General features: G+C 45.4%; 1 protein-coding gene across 3 annotated transcripts in view; it reads left to right on the forward strand.

Annotated features, from left to right (window-relative positions):
- Window positions 1–4,143: 4,143 nt before the first annotated feature.
- LETM1 (leucine zipper and EF-hand containing transmembrane protein 1) overlaps window positions 4,144–22,498 on the forward strand; it is a 32,652-nt gene continuing 14,297 nt past the window's right edge. For all 3 annotated transcript variants that reach the window (XM_035138376.2, XM_035138379.2, XM_060275132.1), the window contains exons 1-9: window positions 4,144–4,355; window positions 9,712–9,769; window positions 12,468–12,924; window positions 16,516–16,659; window positions 16,784–16,921; window positions 18,970–19,173; window positions 19,510–19,629; window positions 20,313–20,444; window positions 22,036–22,215. In XM_035138376.2, coding sequence (XP_034994267.1) covers window positions 4,277–4,355; window positions 9,712–9,769; window positions 12,468–12,924; window positions 16,516–16,659; window positions 16,784–16,921; window positions 18,970–19,173; window positions 19,510–19,629; window positions 20,313–20,444; window positions 22,036–22,215 — 1,512 coding nt within the window. In that variant the 5' untranslated portion in view covers window positions 4,144–4,276. The remainder of the gene's footprint in view (window positions 4,356–9,711; window positions 9,770–12,467; window positions 12,925–16,515; window positions 16,660–16,783; window positions 16,922–18,969; window positions 19,174–19,509; window positions 19,630–20,312; window positions 20,445–22,035; window positions 22,216–22,498) is intronic.

Below are 22,498 nucleotides of genomic sequence, written 5' to 3' on the forward strand. Positions count from 1 at the left end.
GCGGGCGCTGTTTGCTGGGCTTGACAAGCCCGGCAAACAGCGCCCGCCGACCTGTGCTGTGTGACAGGCGGGGGTGGGGGAGAAGCGGAGATCGTTCTCCGCTCTCCCCCCATCCCCGCCTGTCACCAAAGATCGGCGGGCGCTCCTAGCTGGGCTTGACAAGCCCGGCAAACAGCGCCCGCCGACCTGTGCTGTGTGACAGGCGGGGGTGGGGGAGAAGCGGAGATCGTTCTCCGCTCTCCCCCCATCCCCGCCTGTCACCGAAGATCGGCGGGCGCTCCTAGCTGGGCTTGACAAGCCCGGCAAACAGCGCCCGCCGACCTGTGCTGTGTGACAGGCGGGGGTGGGGGAGAAGCGGAGATCGTTCTCCGCTCTCCCCCCATCCCCGCCTGTCACCAAAGATCGGCGGGCGCTCCTAGCTGGGCTTGACAAGCCCGGCAAACAGCGCCCGCCGACCTGTGCTGTGTGACAGGCGGGGGTGGGGGAGAAGCGGAGATCGTTCTCCGCTCTCCCCCCATCCCCGCCTGTCACCGAAGATCGGCGGGCGCTCCTAGCTGGGCTTGACAAGCCCGGCAAACAGCGCCCGCCGACCTGTGCTGTGTGACAGGCGGGGGTGGGGGGGAAGCGGAGATCGTTCTCCGCTCTCCGCCCACCCCCGCCTGTCACCGAAGATCGGCGGGCGCTGTTTGCTGGGCTTGACAAGCCCGGCAAACAGCGCCCGCGTGCACTTTATTAAAAAATAAGACATCCCTCAAAAATAAGCCATGTCGTGTTTTTTTGAAGAAAAAATTAATATAAGACATGACTTATAATATGAGAAACACGGTATGCCCCTTGGCCTGAAACTCAGCCACATCTGTGAATATTGTGTTTTTGCTATTAAACAGTTAACGCCAACTTTGATTTTTATGACTTGCTCACCTGCACGCTCTGTGACATCTTCCAGCTCTTTAGATATTTGAAGGTGGCTATCATATCTACTCTCAAACTCCTCTTTTCCAGGCTAAACATACCCATTTTATTAATGAAAACAGGGACACCTTTCCTAACACCCTTTTCTTCACACCAGGAATTACTGCCTGAGCCATCAACCATTGCACAATGCTGAAGGCCCTGCTTTGCATACTGTATATTAATTTTCTCTGTAATAGCTTTTCCTGCACTGACTTCCAAAGGAGGAGTCATTCTGCTCCATGCAGATATTTTTTATCCTGGCCCTGCCCACAACACATCCAGCCTCCATTTGTTGCTTAAGTTTAATTAATGCAAGAAGGAGTTAATAACTTGGGGAAAAACTGTACTACCAGGCTTACCGCAGGTAGGTCACTCCCCCTCAACTTGAGAGGAAGGTAAAACAGTAAAGGCCATTTTTCACTTCAGTCTGCTAGAAAAGCTCAATATGTGAAGATGGTCTGAGCTGGTTGCTGCAGCTCAGATCTCATGGCTCTTTTTGTGTTTTTGTGATTTTAAATCTCTTCTGGGGTTCTCACCAAAGAGTACTTGCACCAAACTTGGATCTTCACATCCAGGAATTATTTCTGAATTGGCCTATTTGTTCCCAGTCAGCCAACATAATGTCTGCAAAATGGAGACACAGATGGGCCTACTTCTGCTAGTTGTTACCTACCCCCCCCCCCGGGCATTTAACAACTGGTCCGTGAGAAGCAATTCAGGAGAGGGATGGGGAAAGTTGGGAAAGACATCAGATTTCTGTTCTTGTTACGGTGGAGATAATTTTGTTTTGTTTAAAATGATTAGTTTTTTAATCTGCCCATGTATTTCATGCATTATGAGTTGCCGTAAGAATGATAATAAGCAGGCTATAAATCTAACAGTATTAAATTACTAGAGAATAGAGCCCTGCGTGCATCAACCTCAAGTGCAATCTGTAAACAGAAAATGGAATGTATAAATCACACAATTAGACCCTATATAGCAGCAGTGCATGAGTTGTGAAGCATAAAATTATTATTATTTTCCATTTCGCCATTGCGATTCCATGCCTTAAAACTGCTTCTATAGTTCTGGTATTTTGTAACAAAAGCAAACAAGAAGACTTTCTAAAAAACAAGTCATTCCAGATGAATCTCATTTCTTTTTGACAGTTACCAGATTGGTGGATCAGGGGGATGCCGTGGATGTTGTGTATCTTGATTCCAGTAAGCCTCTGGACAAAGTCCCCCATGATATTCTCACAGAGAAGCTGGTAAAATGTGGGCCAGACAAAATAACTGTTATGTGGATTTGTAGCTGGTTGACTGACACCAAACTGGGAGGGGTAGTTAATGCAACAGAAGACAGCACCGTGATTCCCTATCACCTTAACGGATTGGAGAACTGGGCCAAAACGATCAAAATGAATTTCAGTGAGGATGAATGTAAGCTAGCTGAACATGAGCCAACAGTGTGATGCAGCAGCAAAAAAAGAAAAGAAGTTAATGCTATTCTAGGCTGCATCAATTGTAATGTCCAGATCTTGGCAAGTCATAGGACTACTCTATCTTCGTCAGACCACACCTGGAGTACTGTTCTGGAAGCCACAATTTAAGAAGGGTGTTGACAAGCTGAAATGTGTGCAAATGAAGGCGCCCAGAACGATCAAGGGTCTAACCAAGCCTCGTGAGGAAAGGTTGAGGGAGTTGGGTATGTTTAGCCTGGAAAAGAGGAGGTTGAGAGGAGAAATGACAGTCATCTTTGCATATTTAAAGAGAAAAACTTGCTTGAGGGTAGGGCTCAAATCAATGGCTTCAAGCTACAAGAAATGAGATTCCAACTAAACATCAGGAATAACTGAGAGCAAGAGCTGTTTTGGGAAATGGTAGACTCCCCTTCCTTGGAGGTTTTGAAGCAGAGGTTGGATGGTCATTTGTCATGGATGCTTTAGCTGAGATTTCTGCATTAGCAGGGGGTTGGGTTAGTTCAGGGATGTCCAAAGTCCGTTTCGGGGGCCTAATCTGGCTCACCGGTCAGTTTAATCCAGACCCTGTGGCAGTTTATTTCCTGGGCTAAAATCCTTTATAAAAAAAAAACCTAAACAACTTCAATTCTAAAAAAAAAAGCTTAACAACTTCAACCCTAAAAAAGCTCAACAACTTGGGAGTAAAATCATAAAAAAGCTCAACAACTTCTATGTCAAAAAAAAGGTTAACAACTTTGGTTGACCCTTTGGCCAGCCCTCACGGCCCTTCACTTCATCAAATCTGGCCCTCTTTGAAAGAAGTTTCGACACCACTAGGCTAGTTGTATTTCCGGGTCCCTTCCAACTCTACAGTTCCATGGTTTGCCAAGCCTGATTAATTTACTTTATTTAAGTAGGCGCTCTGAAATGGATGAGGTTAACTGCTAAGTGGATTTGTAGCGGGTGGACTAACGAAACCCTGGGATTGCTTACTTATGGGTCCTTGTCATCCTGGTTTTAAAAAGTGGCAAGTGGGTGTGTCACATGGTTTTTTTTGTCCTAGGCCAGTTGTAGTTCAATGCAGGGCTTTTTTCCCCCAGCCAGAACTAACTGACACCCAGCTTTGGCACCTCTCAGGTGGGCGCCATTCCCATGGCGAGTTCTGGCACCCCTTTTTTTCCCTAGAAAAACAGCACTGGGTACAGAGGTCACAGTGCTGGAATCGACCTGGGAGAGCCCTGGGTTCAAATCTTCCCTTCAAGCTCGCTGGGTGTGACGTGGTATATGACGTCCATTCCATCTCTCGGCCTAGCCTGTATCACAGGGTCGTTATTGTGAGGCTAAACATGGGCTACCCGGAGGAAAAGGAGGCTACAAATGTAACAACAACAACAACAACAACCCTAACATAACGCAGTTAACAAACAGAACAATGACACCCCCCAGTAGTTTCCTGCCGCCCTTAAGTTTAGGTGGGAAGAGGCATCCCATCGCAGCCGCCTCTATAAATTTTCCCGCTCCCCGTGAGGAAACCGCCGCTTCCCCTCAAGGGATGAGGTAAAAAACAAAAATGGCGCCCGGAGCCGCCCCGGAGGCTCCAGGCGCGGCCTCGGGCGTAGCGTATCAGGAGCCGGCGGCTCCGATTGGCCACTAGGCCGTCCAACGAGATACCGCGGGAATCGCTTCGAGCCGCCGGGCTCCCCTTCCCGGCGTGCGCCGTGTCTCCCCTCTCTCGGAAGACTCCGTCTCCCAGCATGCACCTGGCTCTGCTCTCCACCCCGTGCGGGCGGCTCCTGAGGAGAAAAGTGTCCCGTCGAGGCGAGCGAGCGGACGCGGCTCTCTAGGCCGGACCGGCAGCCTCGTCCTGCGGGTGGAGAGATGGCGTTCGTGCTGCTGGCGCGCTGCGGCCGGGGCGCCTGCTCCGTCCCCAGGCGGCTGCGCTGGGAGCCCGAGGCCGGTGAGGGCGGCGTCAGAACGGGGAGCGGGAGAAGGAAAGCGGCGGGGACAGCCGGGCCTGGCGCCGGTGGGGTGGGCCTGGGGTATGAGGGGGCTTCCGTGAGGGGGAGCGGCCGCAACAAGTCAGCCGTAGAGCCCCCCCCCCCCAAGCATGGCTTCGAGAAGGCCCAGAGCCTCCTGCGCCGGCTCTCGTAACCGTTCCGGATGTTGAGGAACTACAACTCCCATCATCCCCCGCCGCCGGCAGTGCTAGCTAGGAATCATGGGAGTCGTAGTCCAACAACAACCAGGGACCCATAGTAATTGGGAAAGTCTGCTGGAGAGCTGCTGTCACAGCGTGGTTTTTTGTTTGCTTACTTACTTCTTGGATTTTTTATCCCACCGTTTTCTCCGAGGAGCTTCTGTGGTTTACTCCCTCTTGCTCATTTAATCCCCGCTACAAGAACAGCCCTGTGAGGTAGAGTTGAGTTGACAGGCAGTGACAGGCTGCCAAGGTCACCCCTGCGACTTTTCATGCCTGACCGTGATTTGAACTCTGGTCTCTTGTGCCTGAGTCTCCAGAGAGCTGCTGCCAGAGTGTGGTTGATTGCCTAGCACTGCCTTTATATCCCACGCTTTTCTCCAAAGAGTTGGGTGGTTCTGCCTGCAGACTGTCTCACCAGAGTGGTGCATGCTCTAGTTATCTCCCGCTTGGACTACTGCTATGCACTCTATGTGGGGCTACCTATGAAGGTGACTCAGAAACTACAAATAATACAGAATGCGGCAGCTAGACTGGTGACTGGGAGTGGCCGCCAAGACCATATTACATATTTAAAGACCTGCATTGGCTCTCAGTACGTTTCCGAGCACAGTTCAAAGTGTTGGTGCTGACTTTTAAATCCCTAAATGGCCTCAGCCCAGTATACTACCAGTATACCACCCCCAGTATACCCAGTCTCCACCCCCATCGTTCACTGAGGTCCAGATCTGAGGGCCTTCGGTTGGTTCCCTCACTGCAAGAAGTGAGGTTACAGGGAACCAGGCAGAGGGCCTTCACAGTAATGGCACCTGCCCTGTGGAACGCCCTCCCATCAGATGTCAAGGAAATAAACAACTATCTGACTTTGAGAAGACCTCTGAATGAAGGCAGCCCTGTTTAGGGAAGTTTTTAATTTTTGAAGTTTTAATATGTTTTTAGTCTTCTGTTGGAAGCCGCCCAGAGTGGTTGGGTAAACCGAGCCAGATGGGCAGAGTAAAAATAATAAAATTGTTTCAGGTAGGTAGCCGTGTTGGTCTGATGTAGTTGAAAGAAAAAAAAAATCCTTCCAGTAGCACCTTAAAGACCAAGTAAGTTTGTCATTGGTATGAGCTTTTGTGTGCATGCACACTTCTTCAGATACACTGAAACAGAAGTCAGCAGACCCTTATGTATAGTCAGAGGATGGGGAGGGGTATTACTCAGAAGGGTGGTGGTGGGAATGGGTGATTAATAAAATAAAATTGTTGTTGTTGTTGTTCACTTCCTTCCTTCCTCACCACCACCCTGTGAGGTAGAGTTAGGTTGAGAGGCAGTGACTGACCCCCAAGTTTACCCAGAGAGCTTCATGACTGAGTGGGGAGATTTGAGCCCTGGTCTCTCTCAGGTCCGAGTCTGCCACTAATCACTCTGCCACCACTGGCTCTCCAGAGTACCTGGAACTGGGCAATAGACATTTATGACCTGACGCTGCATTAAGATGACTTTAGGTGCAACACATTATTGTGCAATATTAATATCTCTTGATGCGATTGGTGGAGTGTTTTGCCATCTTCAGCTTAGGTTATTGATAGAGTGCATATTATACAGTACAGGTCTTTGCTTGTAGGATAGTTTGCTTTCTGTTTTGCCTTTCTGGTGGTTAGAAGGAATGGTGATGCACCCTGGAGTTAATATTGAGTCTAGTGTTCTAGTACAAGTCAGCTTGCTGTGATGCCCAAAAATAAAAATGTAGGGATCAAATAAGTAAAATAATAGCATGAAGCAAAGCCTTGGAATGCTTCCAGGCTTAATGTATTGAAGGTTATTGACACTGAATTTGAGCACCAGTCAACTGCAGTCTCACTGTTTCCTTCCCGGTTCCCATGATAGCAGCTGCTAGTCTAGGTTAAGTAGTGAGTCTCATAGGAGGCATGTTCTCTTTGAGGAGGTACACACCTTGGGCTGCAGTCATTATTCAGAAACTTAGAGACTAATTTCATTATGAAGCCATGGGAATAGAGGACCCCAACCTAATTATTGCATCTGGAGGGTGCAAGAAGGAGTTGCTGAACTGGCATGGCACTAGTGAATCCTCTATTCACTGTTCTAAGTGCAGCTTCTTTATGAAACCTTTGAAAATATGATGCAGTGACTCCTTCAGGTGGAGTGTTCAGTGAACTTTGATCTGGGGGCCATTAAACTGATGGGTATATAAAATATATCTCAAAGATTACTGGGAACAGACTTCTGAATGTACATGCTTTGTGGTGTAATTAATGTCTGAGACCTATAGAACTAGACTTTTTTTCTTCAAAGAGTGATGTGACTTAGTGCCTGGTGATAATTATGTGGGAACGTGTCTAAGCTGTGCATTTAGTCATTCATGATACAGAAACGTTATCACTTCAACACTACAGTATATCCTTTTGAAGACTTTAAAGATATCTGCAGCAATGAAGGCTGCAAATGTATTTATTTTTATACTGTAGAAAACTTCAGACACTCTTGTGCCTTTCTGTTTACTCTAGGCTTTGTGTGAGGTGCCAAATCTCAGGTGAAACATGGCACATGTGCAGTTTCAGAGTATTCCTAGTGTGACTAATCCCCAGATCTAATTTAGAAGCATTTCTGTCTCCTCCGCCTTTTCCTTATACTAACAGTTGTATGCCATACACTGGCTGTGTTTGATTACATTTTGTTGTGGCCTGCATATTTTTCTTACTAGTTTTATTGTGTGTTTTTTCAGCTTTAATACGATAATCACTTGTTTTCTTTCTAAAATCCCCTTAGAATGTAATTGCTAATCTTATCTTGTATGTGCTTCTTAAGTAGCCTTAAGTGCTTCTAAGAATGGTCTGTTATCCACTAATGCAGGGGTTCCCAACAAAATTTTCTCGAGGACCCCTCATCGAGCCGCTGTTGTGACAAGGACCCCCATTAATTCCTAATCCTAAAATTAAAAAGTGAGAGCCAAATTAAGAGTCTTTTTTATACGTTTTTTACAGTTACAACAGAGTACTCCATCAGTATACAGTTAGTTTTAATTTTCAGTTCTTAATGAGATGAGTTAAATCTGTCCTTTGAGTTCATTATTTCTGAAATATTAGGTTCCAAACTTGAAACTTTCACTCTGAAATCTGACTGCAAATCTCTACCTGCCTACTAGTCAGCAGAAAATAACTTTTGGCTCCATTAGCACCTTTTTATTAAACAATTTTGGCTGAGTGAAACATATCCAGCGCCGTGGTGCGAAGATCCCTCCGGCGCCCCCCCCCAAAATTCCCAAGAATTGACAACCTTTTTAGCCGCGGGGGACCCCCAAAGTTGTTGACCATTTTTAGGAAAGGTTCCCAAGAGAAGAAGCTGACAAGAAGCAGCGAGTGGAAATTAGCAAATGCTAAGGAAAGAAGGGGTGAAAGAGAGAGGGAGGGAGGGAGGGAGGGAGGGAGGAAGGAAGGAAGGAGTCAGAGAAAGAAAGAGAGGGAGGGAGGGAGAGCCGCGCACAGCGCCCAAGCGGCTCTTGCTTTTCTTGCTGGTACAGCGAGCTGGGAGAAGGGACGGACTGACAGGAGCTCCCGTCCACCACCACCCCTCCCAGCTCGCAGCAAAGCAAGCGGAGCAGGCTTGGTAACTGGCAGCAGGGGGGAATGAGGCATCCCAAAAGTGCTCCTCCTGCCTTCCGTGCCTGCGTTCCAACGGAAGGCAGGCAGGGAAGGCAGGCGGCTCAGCCCGGGAGAGGCTGTTGCTTTTGCAAGCAAGGTGACAGCCTCTTCGGGGCTAGAGCGCCTGCATTCCATGGGCTTCTCCCACCCAGTCACCCCTCTGTGCAAAGGGGGCTGATTTGTAAGGCGGCCGCACTGCTCCCTCACTGACAGAGGGGGTAAGACCACCACCCCAAAAAACAGTGGCCCCCTCTCTCTCTGGGGGTGGGGGTGGGCGGTGGAATGGGGTGGGGGAGGGGAAGGCGCAGCTGCCGAGGTGAAGAGGCGACCTCGCGCCCGCTTCAAAGCCTCCCACCGGGTCCTGAATTGAGGGAGCAGGGGCGCCCAGCAGCGAGTCCGCCGCCCTCCGCCGACTCGGGAGTCTCATTGGGTCTCCTCGGAGGAGGCGGAGCCACGCCAAAAACTCCACAGAACAGCGTCTGGAGCTGCTGGCCACAGGCAGGGAGAGGGCGGGAAGGAGGCAAGCGAGCTCTGGGGCTTTCGGCGTGGCGCCTCCTCCTCTGAGGAGACCCAAGGAGACTCCCGAGTCGGCGGAGCGGATTGCTAGGGGCGCCACGCCGCGGCAACAGTGCGCGGCGTTCCCGCTGCGCGCGCGCCGCTCAATACGCGCATCTTGGGGAGGTGATCTTGCGGACCCCTCTGGCATAGCTCGCGGACCCCTGGGGGTCCGCGGACCACTTGTTGGGAACCACTGCACTAATGACTATGCCTTAAGTATTGCAAGGTGTAACTGTAGACTGACATTAAACAACAAATTGCAAAATAAATAATTAAAAATCCATTTTTAAATACAAATAAAGCAGAGCACATCTCAGTACAAGTGTGTATCGTTCATATATTAAAGACAATACATACAGTTGCCTAACCACAGGTATTTAAATAATTATACACATATATAATTTTAAAATTAATATTTGAACCACAGAAAGTATAGCTTCTAGAATCATAAAAAGTATAATGTTTTGGAGAGTGAGAGGCACTACAGTGCAGTTTATTTAACATTTTGCAATTGATGGTGTGATTTTGTTCTGTTTGTTGATACTACTTTGTAATCTTGTATGTGATATGAATTCTCGAATTTTGTCAACTTGTTTTTAGTTCTATTGAAAATTGTTATAGGAAAGAGAGCGTACAAGTTAAAAATTAAATGAAAGCAAACTGGTTCATTTGCTGTTGTTATTGCTGGGATTTGAGACTTATGATACAGTTTTATTTGAATAATCTGCTTTCTTTGCTCATCACCCAGTCTCCTGAAGGCTTCTTGTAACCTGTCCTGAGCATACAACTTATTAATGTTTCTGTTTGCAGTGGTGTAGTAGTATTGAACAAAGCTATTTTGATATCGATGTTGCTACAAATACAATGTATGGTATTCCAATCTACTGGTTTACAGACTCTTTATTTTTTACTTCCAGGTCATTTGGAAAACCGTGCTTGTTTTAGCTGTGCATCCCTGCGGCTAATAAATCATACGTAAGTAAATATATTCAGAAGATCACTTTCCCTCAATGGGATGCAGATAATAAATAATCCAAAGTAACTGAGTTTCCCCAATAGTTCAGGAAGTTAGAGCACTGTTTCTCAACCTTTTTTGGGCCACGGCACACTTGTTCCGTCAAAAAAATCACGCGGCACACCACCATTAAAAGACGGGGCAAATCCTGGGGGTTGGGAATGGGTGGGGGACTGAGGAATAGGGAGGGTGGGGAGACAGGGGGGAAAGGAAGTAGGTTGACCCACTGGCACACACACACACACCCCAAAAAATGAGACTGAGAGAGGTCATTCCCACAACATTTACCTGCTTTGCCAGCCCTGGATGAGGTTGGTGTACTTGCTGAGAGAGCCCTCGAGCACCGCCTCCGTCGTCCTGCCTGCCGCCAGCCCCCCGCTCCCTCCTTGGCTGTCCACGGCTGAGCTGGGGCTGCTGCTGCTGCCGCCACCGCCGCCTCCCTCCGGCCTCCCCGCTGGTGTAGCCGCTGCCGCCGCTGCTCCTTGGCGGCCCGAGAGCCCTCCCCGGCTGGCGGAGGAGGACGGCGAGGAGCCCGCTGAGGTGGGGTGGCTGCTGCTGCGGCTGCTGCTGTTACTGCCGCCGCTGGACGGGGCTGCTGCTGCTCTGGAGTCCCCGCCGCCCTGCGCTGCTGCTGCCGCTGCCTTCTCCATGGAGCGCGCGGGGAGAGCGCGAGGAGGCGGCCTCGGCCATGAAGCGCTGCCTCGCTCAGGGAGCGAGCGCGAGGAGATGACGGAGGAACACCCTTCGCGCCCTCCAGACTGACCCAGCCGGCTTCCTTTCCGGTGGGTCAGCGCTGCCTATTGGCGGCCGCAAATCACCCTTCTCGTTGCCTCACATCACGGCACACCAGCCACCGTCTCGCGGCACAGTAGTGTGCCGCGGAACAGTGGTTGAGAAACGCTGAGTTAGAGATTAGTTTATTTCCTCATAATGTATGAGAAAACAAATTAATCATGCAGACATCCGCAATAGAAATGATTACAGGCGCCCCCCTACTTACACGGGGCTTACATTCCCGAACTGCAATTGTATACGTGAAACCGCGTAAAGTGGTGAGAGCGGTGTTGAGAGAGGCTGGGAAGTGGCTCTCTCAGCAGATTCCACCCACCTTCCCTGGGCAGCAATGTGGTGTTGCACTCGTGCGCCCTGCCTGCCTCTGGTAACTGGAAAGTTGAACTGGGGGTAGGTGGCTCCTGGGGCCCAGCACCACAGCGATGCCTTTCAGTGTTCTCCCCGCTAGTCTTGGAAGTTGCTGGACATGGTTTCTTATCTAGTTTCTCACCCACCCCCCAAGAAATAATGTTGCTGCTTGCTCGTGGGGCGGCAGGGGAGAGAGCAATGGAGGGTGGAGGGACTCTCAGATCCTGAGTGAGTGAGGGTGGCAAGACTCTTAGAGCTGCCATGCAAGCTGTTTTCTGCTGCTCTCCATCTCTTCTACTCTTTTTGCGCCATTTTGGCACCATATCCTGGTTCAAATCATTTATTTTGTGGCAGCATGCATATATGCAGTTGCACATGAGTGGAATGCACATGAAATGGGGTTGTGCCTGTATATAAAATAAGTGCTTAAACTAAACTGGATATATTGAATTGGTCCTCAAACTTTCTGGCCTTTTTAAACAAGCCTATTCACGTGTGGTCACTGGTACCTCCCCCTTCATAGGGTAGGAATTTCCCTGTGCTTTCCTTTTAAGTTGCCAAGACCAGTGATACCAGGTGATGGCAGGTCAGGTACAGTTTGGGGAAAGTGGCCTCATGGGCCCAATTGAGCCCCTTGGTAGGCTAAGAATGGGGCAGAGGTTCCCAATCCCAGCTGTAAGTAATAGTCCTTAGAGAGTGTGAATTCTAGCTGCTGAATTCTAAGGAAAAGGCATTACATCTTGCTTCAAACTTTTCTGTAGGTTTGCAGTAAATCCTAGTACGTTTCTGAGCACAATTCAAAGTGTTGATGCTGACCTTTAAAGCCCTAAACAGCCTCGGCCCAGTATATATAAAGGAGCGTCTCCACCCCCATTGTTCTGCCCGGACACTCAGGTCCAGTGCCGAGGGCCTTCTGGCGGTTCCCTCACTGCGAGAAGCAAAGCTACAGGGAACCAGGCAGAGGGCCTTCTCTGTAGTGGCGTCCACCCTGTGGAATGCCCTTCTATCAGAAGTCAAAGAGATAAACAACTACCTGACATTTAGAAAACATCTGAAGTCAGCCCTGTTTTGGGAAGTTTTAAATCTGTGACATTTTATTGTATTTTAATATTTGCTAAAAGCCGCCCACAGTGGCTGGGGAGACTTGGCCGGATGGGCAGGGTACAAATAAATTATTATTATTATTATTATTATTATTATTATTATTACTACTACTACTACTACTACTACTAATATAACAGACTTTGCTAAACGAAGCTGTAAACTTGTCAGGCATGAAACAAGAACTTGACAGTTGTGATCTGGTATGCAAGTCTTGTAGCAGAATATATTTTGTCAGAGTGCCTTTAAGGTGTAGTGGAAAGAGTGTTGGGTTTATATCTCCACTCATACAAATCTTTTTGGACAGCCCTTCATGTCACTATCTTAGTCTTGTATAATCATAGGGTAAAGTTAAATGCAAAGAATTGTGAAGTACTATGTGCCATGTAAATACAAACACACTTCTTTTTTTTACAGGACTGTTCATTTTAAATATTGCACTAGTGCCTCTCCTGTTTACGTTTGCTTTGCAAAAGGGGATTATAATCGGACTGAAGGATCAGGACAAAGGCACTTTACAGCTTTGAGATCGTTTGACCTGTGGTCACCAACTGCTAATGGAGGAGTTTTGGGGCCATGTTATCTTCCAGTACGACAGTGGCATTCTTCACAAGCCCGTTATGATGACTCCGTGGTAGAAAAGTCGCTTAAGTCTCTCAAGGATAAAAATAAGAAACTGGAAGAAGGGGGCCCAATTTATAGCCCAACAGTAGAAGAAAGCATAGTTAAAAAATCTATTGGACAGAGAATTGTTGATGAACTGAAGCACTACTATCATGGCTTTCGATTGTTGTGGATTGATACAAAAATTGCTGCAAGGATGCTCTGGAGAATTCTTCATGGGAGCACTTTATCCCGCCGAGAACGGAGACAGGTACTGAATTCATTGTATTGTTTCAGTGGTTCAATTTTAGATGTCTTAAAAGCTGAGTTAACGGCTTTATTGTTTATACAGAGTGACATTAGCAATACATTATTGAAACATTTTTACCAATAACTGCACATCACCATGAATATCACTGGTTGAGATTAATAATAATAATAATAATAATAATAATAATAGTATTAAAAAATATATTATTTATACCCCGGCCCATCTGGCTGGGTTTCCCCAGCCACTCTGGGCGACTTCCAACAGAAATATTAGAATACACTAATTTCTTAAAGATTAAAAGCTTCCCTAAACAGGGCTGCCTTCAGATGCCCTCTAAAAGTCTGGTAGTTATTTTTCTTTTTGACATCTAGTGGGAGGGCGTTCCACAGGGCAGGTGCCACTACTGAGAAGGCCCTCTGCTTGGTTTCCTGTAACTTTGCTTCTCGCAGCGAGGGAACTGTCAGGCTCTTGGCGCTGGACCTCAGTGTCTGGACAGAATGATGGGGGTGGATATGCTCCTTCAGGTATACTGGATCAAGGCTGCTTATACATTTTTTTCCTTAAATGACTGTACAAAACATGAACATTTGTTGACGTGTTTGGTTTTTCTGTACAAAGCATCTTCTATATGCATTTAAATGTAGCAGAACATCACTTGCATGATTCTTACCCGGAAAAGTGTGCACAATTTTTCTACCCCATGTTAGAAAAATATTGAGTGACCAGTGTCCTTAAGCTACTTGCACTCAGTGGTGTACAGGTAACTCACAGCTTATGTGAGGGTTCAGTTCTAGGGGTCCACATGTAAACACAAAATCACATAAATACAGGAACTCCCAGACTGCCCCTCCACAAGGTGGAGGGCTGTTTACTGGGCTCAGGGGGGACCCTGGGAAGCTTCCACATTAGTGAAATCAATGTAAGCTGCAAGTTATCTGTCTGTTCTTTAGCTATGCTACTCCACATACTGTTTTCAGAAGTGAGCCCTATTTAGTTCAATGAGGCTTCCTCCCAGGTAAGGGTATAGGATTGCTGCTTAAATTGCTGTACATTTTTACATATCGAAAAACAAAAATTGAGTCTATTGCAATAATTGTTCACTAGATTAAATATCTATAATTTTGTAGTTTTATTTTCATGTTCTGAACAATTGAATAGTTTCAGACAGTGTTAGAAACCGAGATACGAAAGCTAGGAGCTAAATGGTACTTTAAACATAGGTTATGGATGCAACAATGAATGTCTAGGTGTGCTTTTTTATAACCAGGATACAAAGTTGAAAATGAATGAACTACAGCTAAAATATTATGCTCATTTTTCACATGGTCTAGACCCTCCCCTCCCCTGCCCACCCCCCTAATATTCTTAAGAGGGTCTCTTCTCCACTCTTCAGAGAGTAACTGGAAGTGGGGGAGGCAGAAAAGGATCCTCCTTTCCTTCCACTCTGCAATTTTAATCTGAAATCTTAGGTGCAGTACTGTGCCCACAGCTCAGAAACTGCTTGCACTAATGAAATTCCCTTTTGCAAAATGCTCCTAGAAAAATGGGAGTTTCGAACATTGGTTTCAGAAATTTTTGCTTGCAGCGTTGTCATGACACTGGAAACTATTTGTCATAGCATACAGTTGTCGGGGCACTATCACTTCCCATTCTGCAAATTTAGGGTTAAGATTCCACATTTTCATATCAATGCATCATTCAATATTTAAACATTATACACTACAAGGGAAATCTCTAATAGTGCATGTTGGGGACTCCACCATCAAGTGTTCCCTTATATGGATCAGGCACGGAGAACCTGTGACTCTCCAGATGTTGGACTTCAGTTCCCAGCTGGCATGGCCAGAGTTCAGGGATGTTGAAAGCTATACAGTCATACCTCGGGTTGTGAACGCTGCGGGTTACGCATTTTCGGGTTGCACTCCACGTCGAACCTGGAAGTACCGGAACAGGTTATTTCTGGGTTTCAGCTCTTGCGCATGCGCAGATGCACAAAATGACATCATGCACAGAAGCGCCGAATCGCGTCATGCATGTGCACAGACGCGGCGCTGCGGGTTACGAACGCGCCTCCCGCACGGATCACATTCGCAACCCGAGGTATGACTGCAATCTGACAACATCTGGCTAGCCACAAGTTCTGCATCTTTGACACTGGTTCTCTTGCTTTTACTATTGTAAAGAAAATTACTATGCATTGATTTCTTTAACACTGTTAGACTAAAATATATTTAAAACTATTTAATTTAAAAAAACCACATTTCATTTAATGCCTTGCATTTCTGTTTGTGCAAGGAGGAACAAGTTTCCCTTCCATCTACAACCCCCTCCAACACCTGTATTTATTTATTTATTTATTTATTATCTATGGTGTTCATATTCCACCCTTTTCTCCAAGGAGTTCAAGGTGATGTACATGGTTCTCTCCCTCCTCTTTTAATCCCCAGAACAACCCTGTAAGGTAGGTTAGGCTGAGGGAGAGTGAATGGCCCAAGGCCACCCAGTGAGCTTCATGACCAACTAGGGATTTGAACCCTGGTCTTCCAGGTCATGGGCCAACACTCTAACCACTATACAACACTGTACCATTCCCAGGGATTCCCCATCTCTCAGTAGTAGATTTTTAGGGCGCGCCAGAGGATAGTCTGGTTGTGTGATTCTGTCTCTGTTTCATTTATAGAAGGGAAGCTAGCATCCAAACCACTATGTCCGCAAGAGTTTAAGGAATTTAAAGACCCTATTGAGTTTATCTAAAATAACTAGGGCTGAACCATGTAAGCGTTTCAATTTTGCGATGTATCACCAGGTAAACATCACAATATAGTGATACATCGTGATGTTGAAAAGGAAGGAGCATTGACCCTGTGAGGTGCTGGGGTGAGACCACCAGAGCTCTCTCTGCCCCCAGTGCGTGGAAGCAAAGAGCATTGGGCCCTGGCCTTGTGAGGCACTGGGGTGAAACTGCTGCACTCCCTCTGCTTCCAGCGCCCGGAGCAGGGAGGAAGGAGGCAGCCAGCCAGCCAGCCAGAGAAGGCGCTATTGCCCTCAGACTGGTCCAGGGCTAATATTGACTAATGTTTACTAGTGTCAAACTGAAAGGTTGACTATATAGAGCTCAGTGCTTAAAAGTTCAATGTGTTTATTAGTTGCCTCCTTTCTCTAACTTGTACAATTGTAGATTTCTGCATTTTACTTACTCAAAGTCAAAGCCATAGATAAAATAGGTGTATTCAGTAACAACTACCACACCACTGCTTCAACTGTTGCAGTTGAAATATATATACGAGACTTTACAGCATAAGCAAAAAGTGAACATTTCAATTTGTAAATTAAGGAGAAAGGAGTCTGGTTTAAAATTAAAGCTGATTTGAATGTAACAATGTCAAAGCAAGGAGTGCAAAAATATTACCTTGCAATTCAGTTCATTATCTTCTAACAAATTGATGTTAAGATGGTTTTTCTATATTCCAAAAGTTGTTGGAATATAATGCAGAATACAAATAAATATCATACTACTGTATGGATAACATGCTATGTCATATTGACTTGTTTTTATGGTTACTAATCTCCTTACTTATTTGTTGCTTTCAGTTCCTTCGGATATGTGCTGATCTCTTTCGGTTGGTCCCTTTCCTAGTCTTTCTTGTTGTTCCTTTCATGGAATTCCTGCTTCCCGTAGCTGTAAAGCTGTTCCCCAATATGCTCCCTTCAACATTTGAGACAAAATCTAAGAAGGTAACTAAAATATGAATCAGCAGTTTTAATACTTTGTGGCAAAACAGATGTTCTGACTGATTAAATTCCAGTTTTATTCCACTTTTCTTCTGTCATGGAACCCAATTTGTTATTTACTTCTTAGGAAGAGAGATTGAAGAAAGAGCTTAGAGTGAAGCTTGAACTGGCTAAATTTCTTCAAGATACCATTGAAGAGATCGCCTTAAAAAATAAAGCAGCCAAAGGGAATGTTACTAAAGACTTTTCCACCTTCTTTCAAAAGGTAAAATATTCATTTTTTACTGATGGTGTATTAGTGAAATGGGACTTCACCACCTTCTTTCTTCCTGCAGCTGGTTCAAAATTTACTCCGGAGGATTTCTATAGCATTAGATTTCACTCATACTTTGCCTTTCTGCATTAAGCATCCAAGGTGTTGAACAATATTAATAGTAATGCCATACTGTATAGAAGTTAATGTTAAAAAGCCACATACAGCCACTATTAAAAACACTAATTGAAAGCAAGTGCAGGTTTGTAAAAAGAGCAGCCAATCAAAAATCAGAAGCAGAAAAACAAATCACTCCTGCGGTCTAAAGGCTTGCCCAAACAAGAAGGCCTCCATTTGCTGGTGGAGTTTAATGCGGGTGAAAGACACTAAATAGGCGTCCTTGGGAAAGAGTTTCAAACCCTAGGCATGACTACTGAAAAGGTACTTTCTTGTGTCCTTGCCAAACGTATTTTATAGGAGCAGTGTTGAAGCCAATCAGACTAAGTTCATTAGAGATGGTAGTCAGGCTTGAAGCCATGCACTGTTGAATCACACCAAATTATTTCCTTAATTTTTTCCAATGGGAGTTTTTGGTGATTGGTGGGTTGACTTACTCCTCATCCAAAAGTTTTAGGTTCAGAGTTCGGCAGCCTTTTGTCCTCCTACTTGGAGCTATCTGTTGAATCCCTCTTCATTTCCCCATATTTTTGGGGAGAAAACAATGAATGAATTCCTATGCCCCACAAATAACCCAGAGATGCATTTTAAATAAAAGCACACATTCTACTCATGTAAAAACACCAGGCAGACCCTACAAATAACCCAGAGATGCATTTTAAATAAAAGGACACATTCTGGGCCGAATTGAGAAGGCGATTGGGCTGCATCCAGCCCACGGGCCTTAGGTTGCCTACCCCTGTCCAAGGCAGTTTGTTGTAGTTTCTGATCACCAGAAGTGATTCACCCTGTGGGGAAGATTAATGACACTTGTTTCCTGGCAGCAGGGGTGCTGCTGATTACTGAGAGGAGAGGCTGGAAGGTCAGCATGGTATAGGAACTGCACTGACCTCCCTGCTATTTTGCCCCTTTCCCTCCTTGTTAAGTGGCAGTGATGCGGTTGCTAGGAATCTGGCTTTGGGGCTCTGTTCTACTGGACAGGCCACTTCTGATTATCACTGCAAGAAGGGTCTAAGATCCATGCCATACCACATTTCCACTGGGCATGTCTTTCAAATGAAAATTGTAGACATTTAAAAGAGAATTGCAAGATAGGGGACTCAAATGCTTTAAACTGCTACAGGTTACTTTAAAAATAGATAGCTTCAGATTTTTTAAAAAATGTAAAGAGCACATACAGTGTTCTTCCATGCATAAGCCCCCATTTTCAAAACTGTTGAAATACAGCTTGTCCAGTCTGGTTAACAACCAATTTAAGATGACAACACTGCTTCATTCAGTACAGCTAATTCTCATGCTTTCTTCCTATGTGGAGCAGTGCATGGAAAGCAAGCTTATGGCCTGCCCCACTCAAATGTGTGCTTGCCTTTGTCCAGCTACACAACGTTCAGACGGAAGTTGGGGTAGTCAGTGGTTGCCACCTGCATTGCACCTACTGTTCTTGGTGTATTAAAAATCTAGCAGCAGTAGCAAACAACCCTTTTCCTTTTGTGTAGAGGCTTTTAAGCAGAGGTTGGATAACAACCTACCATGGATATTGTAGCTGTGAACTTCCTGCTTTGGCATGGGAAACCTAAGACCTGTGTTCTCTAGGCCTGCTCTGCATCCTCCTCAAGTGCCTGGCTGGGATCTGTACATGAATGGTGACAATTCTTCTTCCTTGTCTGATAGAGAGAGTTATATGTAGGTGCTATGGCTGTTGCATGTGTTGCTTCAAAGGAAAACTGAGGCCGTCAGGATTTTACACTTCATCCCAAATTCCATAAGTGTGGAGTCATAAGACTGAGACATGTCCCATAAATTATTAAAGAACTGCACATTTCTTAAATAAAAGTTGAGGGAATGTAGCTTTAAGTCTTATAAAATGTGTTTTCTACTTTCAGATCCGTGAAACTGGTGAAAGACCAAGCAATGAAGAAATTTTACGATTCTCTAAACTATTTGAAGATGAGCTAACCCTTGATAATCTCACAAGACCTCAGTTGGTAGCTCTCTGTAAACTGTTAGAACTTCAGTCAATGGGGACAAATAATTTTCTTCGTTTCCAGCTAATAATGAGGTTGAGATCTATAAAAGCAGATGATAAAGTAAGAGAATTCCCTTTTGCTACACATTTTCTAGTTGCTTCTGTTGTTTCTAATGGCTTTTAAAATTATTTTAAGCAACTGCATTGTGGAATGCAGAATTTCATTCATCTGGGAATGTTGGGTCTATTTCACAATTAGACTTGCTATAGGACAGCTATAGTCTTACCACGAAACATAGAACAGTTGATTAGAACGTACTTGGCAGCCCTTGTCTGGCACTAAACTGAATTCCATCCTCTAATGGTATCCTGCTTTCTTGTAATGATTGTATTATTAGGTGATAAAGATATTTCTTCACAGTGATTAGTATAGTTATTGATATTTGTGTCTGTCTAGCTGATCGCTGAGGAAAATGTGGACACCCTGACTGTTAAAGAGCTACAAGCAGCATGTCGTGCAAGAGGCATGAGAGCACTTGGCGTAACAGAAGACCGTTTGAGGGATCAGCTTAAGCAGGTACTGATCAAGAAAAGAGGGTACATGAGCTTTTGATCACCCAAAAGCAGCTCATGCTGTGTGTGTTTTGGCATCATTTCTTGGTCCTCCATTTACCAGAAGTAATGCATTTAGCATTAAACCTGGAAATGTATACTCAATTCTGACCAAACTAAGCCTCCTAGAGCAAAAGCCTTCTAACACTTCCAGAGTTGACACTAAACACATTATTTCTGGTAAATGAGTCACATAGCCACAAGAGGGCCGTGAAAATTAGTGTCCAAAGCTTTTTAGACTCGTCTACCCGTATAGGGGCATATTGGTTGCCAGATGTGAACTATGTTGTCATGTTTCTGCTCTCCTACACTGCTGTCATACATTTCCCACCCTCCTAGTCCTGTGATGTGCACAATCTCTGCTTGGAGGAGATATGTTGGTATGAGGCAAATATACTTGCCACAAATTCATATCAATTATTTGTGTCCCACCCTGAGAGTTTTTTTCCCAGGATTTGAAAGGCTATCAGTTATCAGAGCTGTTTAACATGATATTCTCCTGCCCCAAATCCTTGATTAACAGCACTTTTATTCAGAAGTTCAATAGTAGTTGAAAAATAAATGGATTTAGCTAGATTTACCCAGTTCATAAGTGTTTTGGAGTGTAGAAAGATGTACTGTTCTAATACTTTTATCTTTTAATTGCAGTGGTTAGACTTGCATCTGAACCAGGAAATCCCAACTTCACTGCTTATTTTATCCAGAGCTATGTACCTTCCAGATACTCTTTCACCAGCTGACCAGCTTAAAACAACCCTGCAAACACTACCTGAAAGTGTGGTATGTCTTATTTAAATTGCAACTACATTCTGTTAACACCATTGAATCTAAAAATCTTTGTTCCTTAGGGGGCTTTCTCTGCTACAGCATATAATTCTAGTGCTGGAGATGTTTCATATTCTGAAGCATTTTCATCTTTCAAATCCAGAATAATGCTGCTTGTTGATTCGCTGCAAATATGCACCGTCTCATTTCTCATTCATGCTTTAGCATTTGAATATAGATACAGGTATATGGTTGATATTGCAATTTATTTAAGGTTGCCCTCTCTTAATGCACAAATTTAGCAACTGAAGTGTTTTCCACACTTTATCTCTGTGGTGAAGAGAAGCTGCACTGGGTTTTTATAAGTCAAGCTAGTGGTCAGAGTGCAGGAGCAGGGCAAGTGCATATTGACTCATTAGTAAGACCAGTGCTTTTTTCTGGGGGGATGCAGGGGTACACATACCCCTAAACATTTTGTGAATCTTTATACTTTTGTCCATTTACGGTCTTTATTTTTCCCAATTTGATATTCTTGAGTCAAAATTAGAGTACCCCTAATCATTTTTTTAAGGAAAAAAAGCACTGAGCAAGACCTACTTTAGTCACCTAGCTGAGATTGAAACTATGTACTGTACTGCTTTTGTGCTGTGGACTGTACTTATGGTGATTTACAAAACCAGTTGTTCTTCTATTGTCCTTTACAGTTCTATGGATGGTGGATTGATCCTTGATGTTCAAAGCAAATTTTTAAAAAGCAGAGATTAGAGAGGATTAATTAGTTTTGTGGTAAACAGTATAGCATGCAGGACATAATTCATCCCTTACCGTTATGCCTGATCTAAATCACATATGTAATAAAAGTTTACTATTGTCATTTATCTGCATCAGTTTTCTTGTGTGGTGTGGAGTAGTGCTAAGGGTGTTAAATAACTGACTGCGATATTCTTGGTTCAAATCACTGGTTGACCCATTTTGCGCTTTTAAGTGTTACTCTTCTTGCACCCTGTGTGAGTGAGCAGCATAGGATTGGTTGGAGCAGGGGTCCCCAGACTTACCGGCGTTTGAGCCGGTTCCCACCGCGCCGATCGCGCGGCGGGCCGGAGGGCGGGGGAGCGAGCGCCTGTGCGGGCCGGCGGGCGGGGGAGTGCACACCCGTGCGCATGCGCACGGGCGCTTACTGGCGCGGCGGCGCGCTTCCAGGGTGGGAAAAGCGCCGAAAATCCGTTGTGCACATGCGCGTGGGCCTCCCCCGCCCCGGAAGTGCACCAGAAATGACTTCTTCCAGGTCGGGAGAGGCCCATACGCATGCGCACAAAGGATTTTCGGCGCTTTTTTTCCCAACCCGGAAGAGCGTTGCCGCGCTGCGCGCCATAAGAGCAGGCGGCGGGGGTCGTCGCGGGCCGGATTGGCAGGCTAATTGGGCCGCATCCGGCCCGGGGGCCGTAGTTTGGGGACCCCTGGGTTGGAGCTTTCTTACATTGTAGAATGCGGAAGTAAACAGCTAGACCAGACTGCTACCGGTAGTACTATGTGTACTCTTCTGTTAAAATTCCTATAGAACAGTGTAAAATCTGGAAGTCGATTGGTTTTTGTTTGTTTGTTTTAGGCCAAAGAAGCTCAAGTTAAAGCGGCAGAAGTGGAAGGAGAAAAACTGGACAATAAAGCCAGACTGGAGGCAACCCTTCAGGAGGAAGAAGCTATTAGGAAAGAAAACCAAGAAAAAGAATTGGAAAGGCTGTCAGAAGCTGCTGAGAAGGCCAAGGAGACCCTTCAGGTTGCTGAGAGGGTAGGCTCTTTAAAAAGGCACCAGTGTCTGTTGTGAACGCTTTACTCCATCCTTACTTTTTTTCAGTCTCTCTTAACTTTCTGTGAAGTTGATTTTGCACTTCTTCCAAATGGGCAACTTCCAAATAGAAACTTGTAATAATAATAAATACATATGATGGTCACGATGCAGAGGGGCACTTGGATGCATACATTTTTTTCTGCAGCTGTTTCAGAAACTTAAATCACACAGATCAGGGGTTTGATATGTAAAAGTAGGGGAAAGTTGTAAGCTTGCACTGGTT

The sequence above is a fragment of the Zootoca vivipara genome, chromosome 5 (assembly GCF_963506605.1).
Source record: "Zootoca vivipara chromosome 5, rZooViv1.1, whole genome shotgun sequence".
NCBI lineage: Eukaryota > Metazoa > Chordata > Lepidosauria > Squamata > Lacertidae > Zootoca > Zootoca vivipara.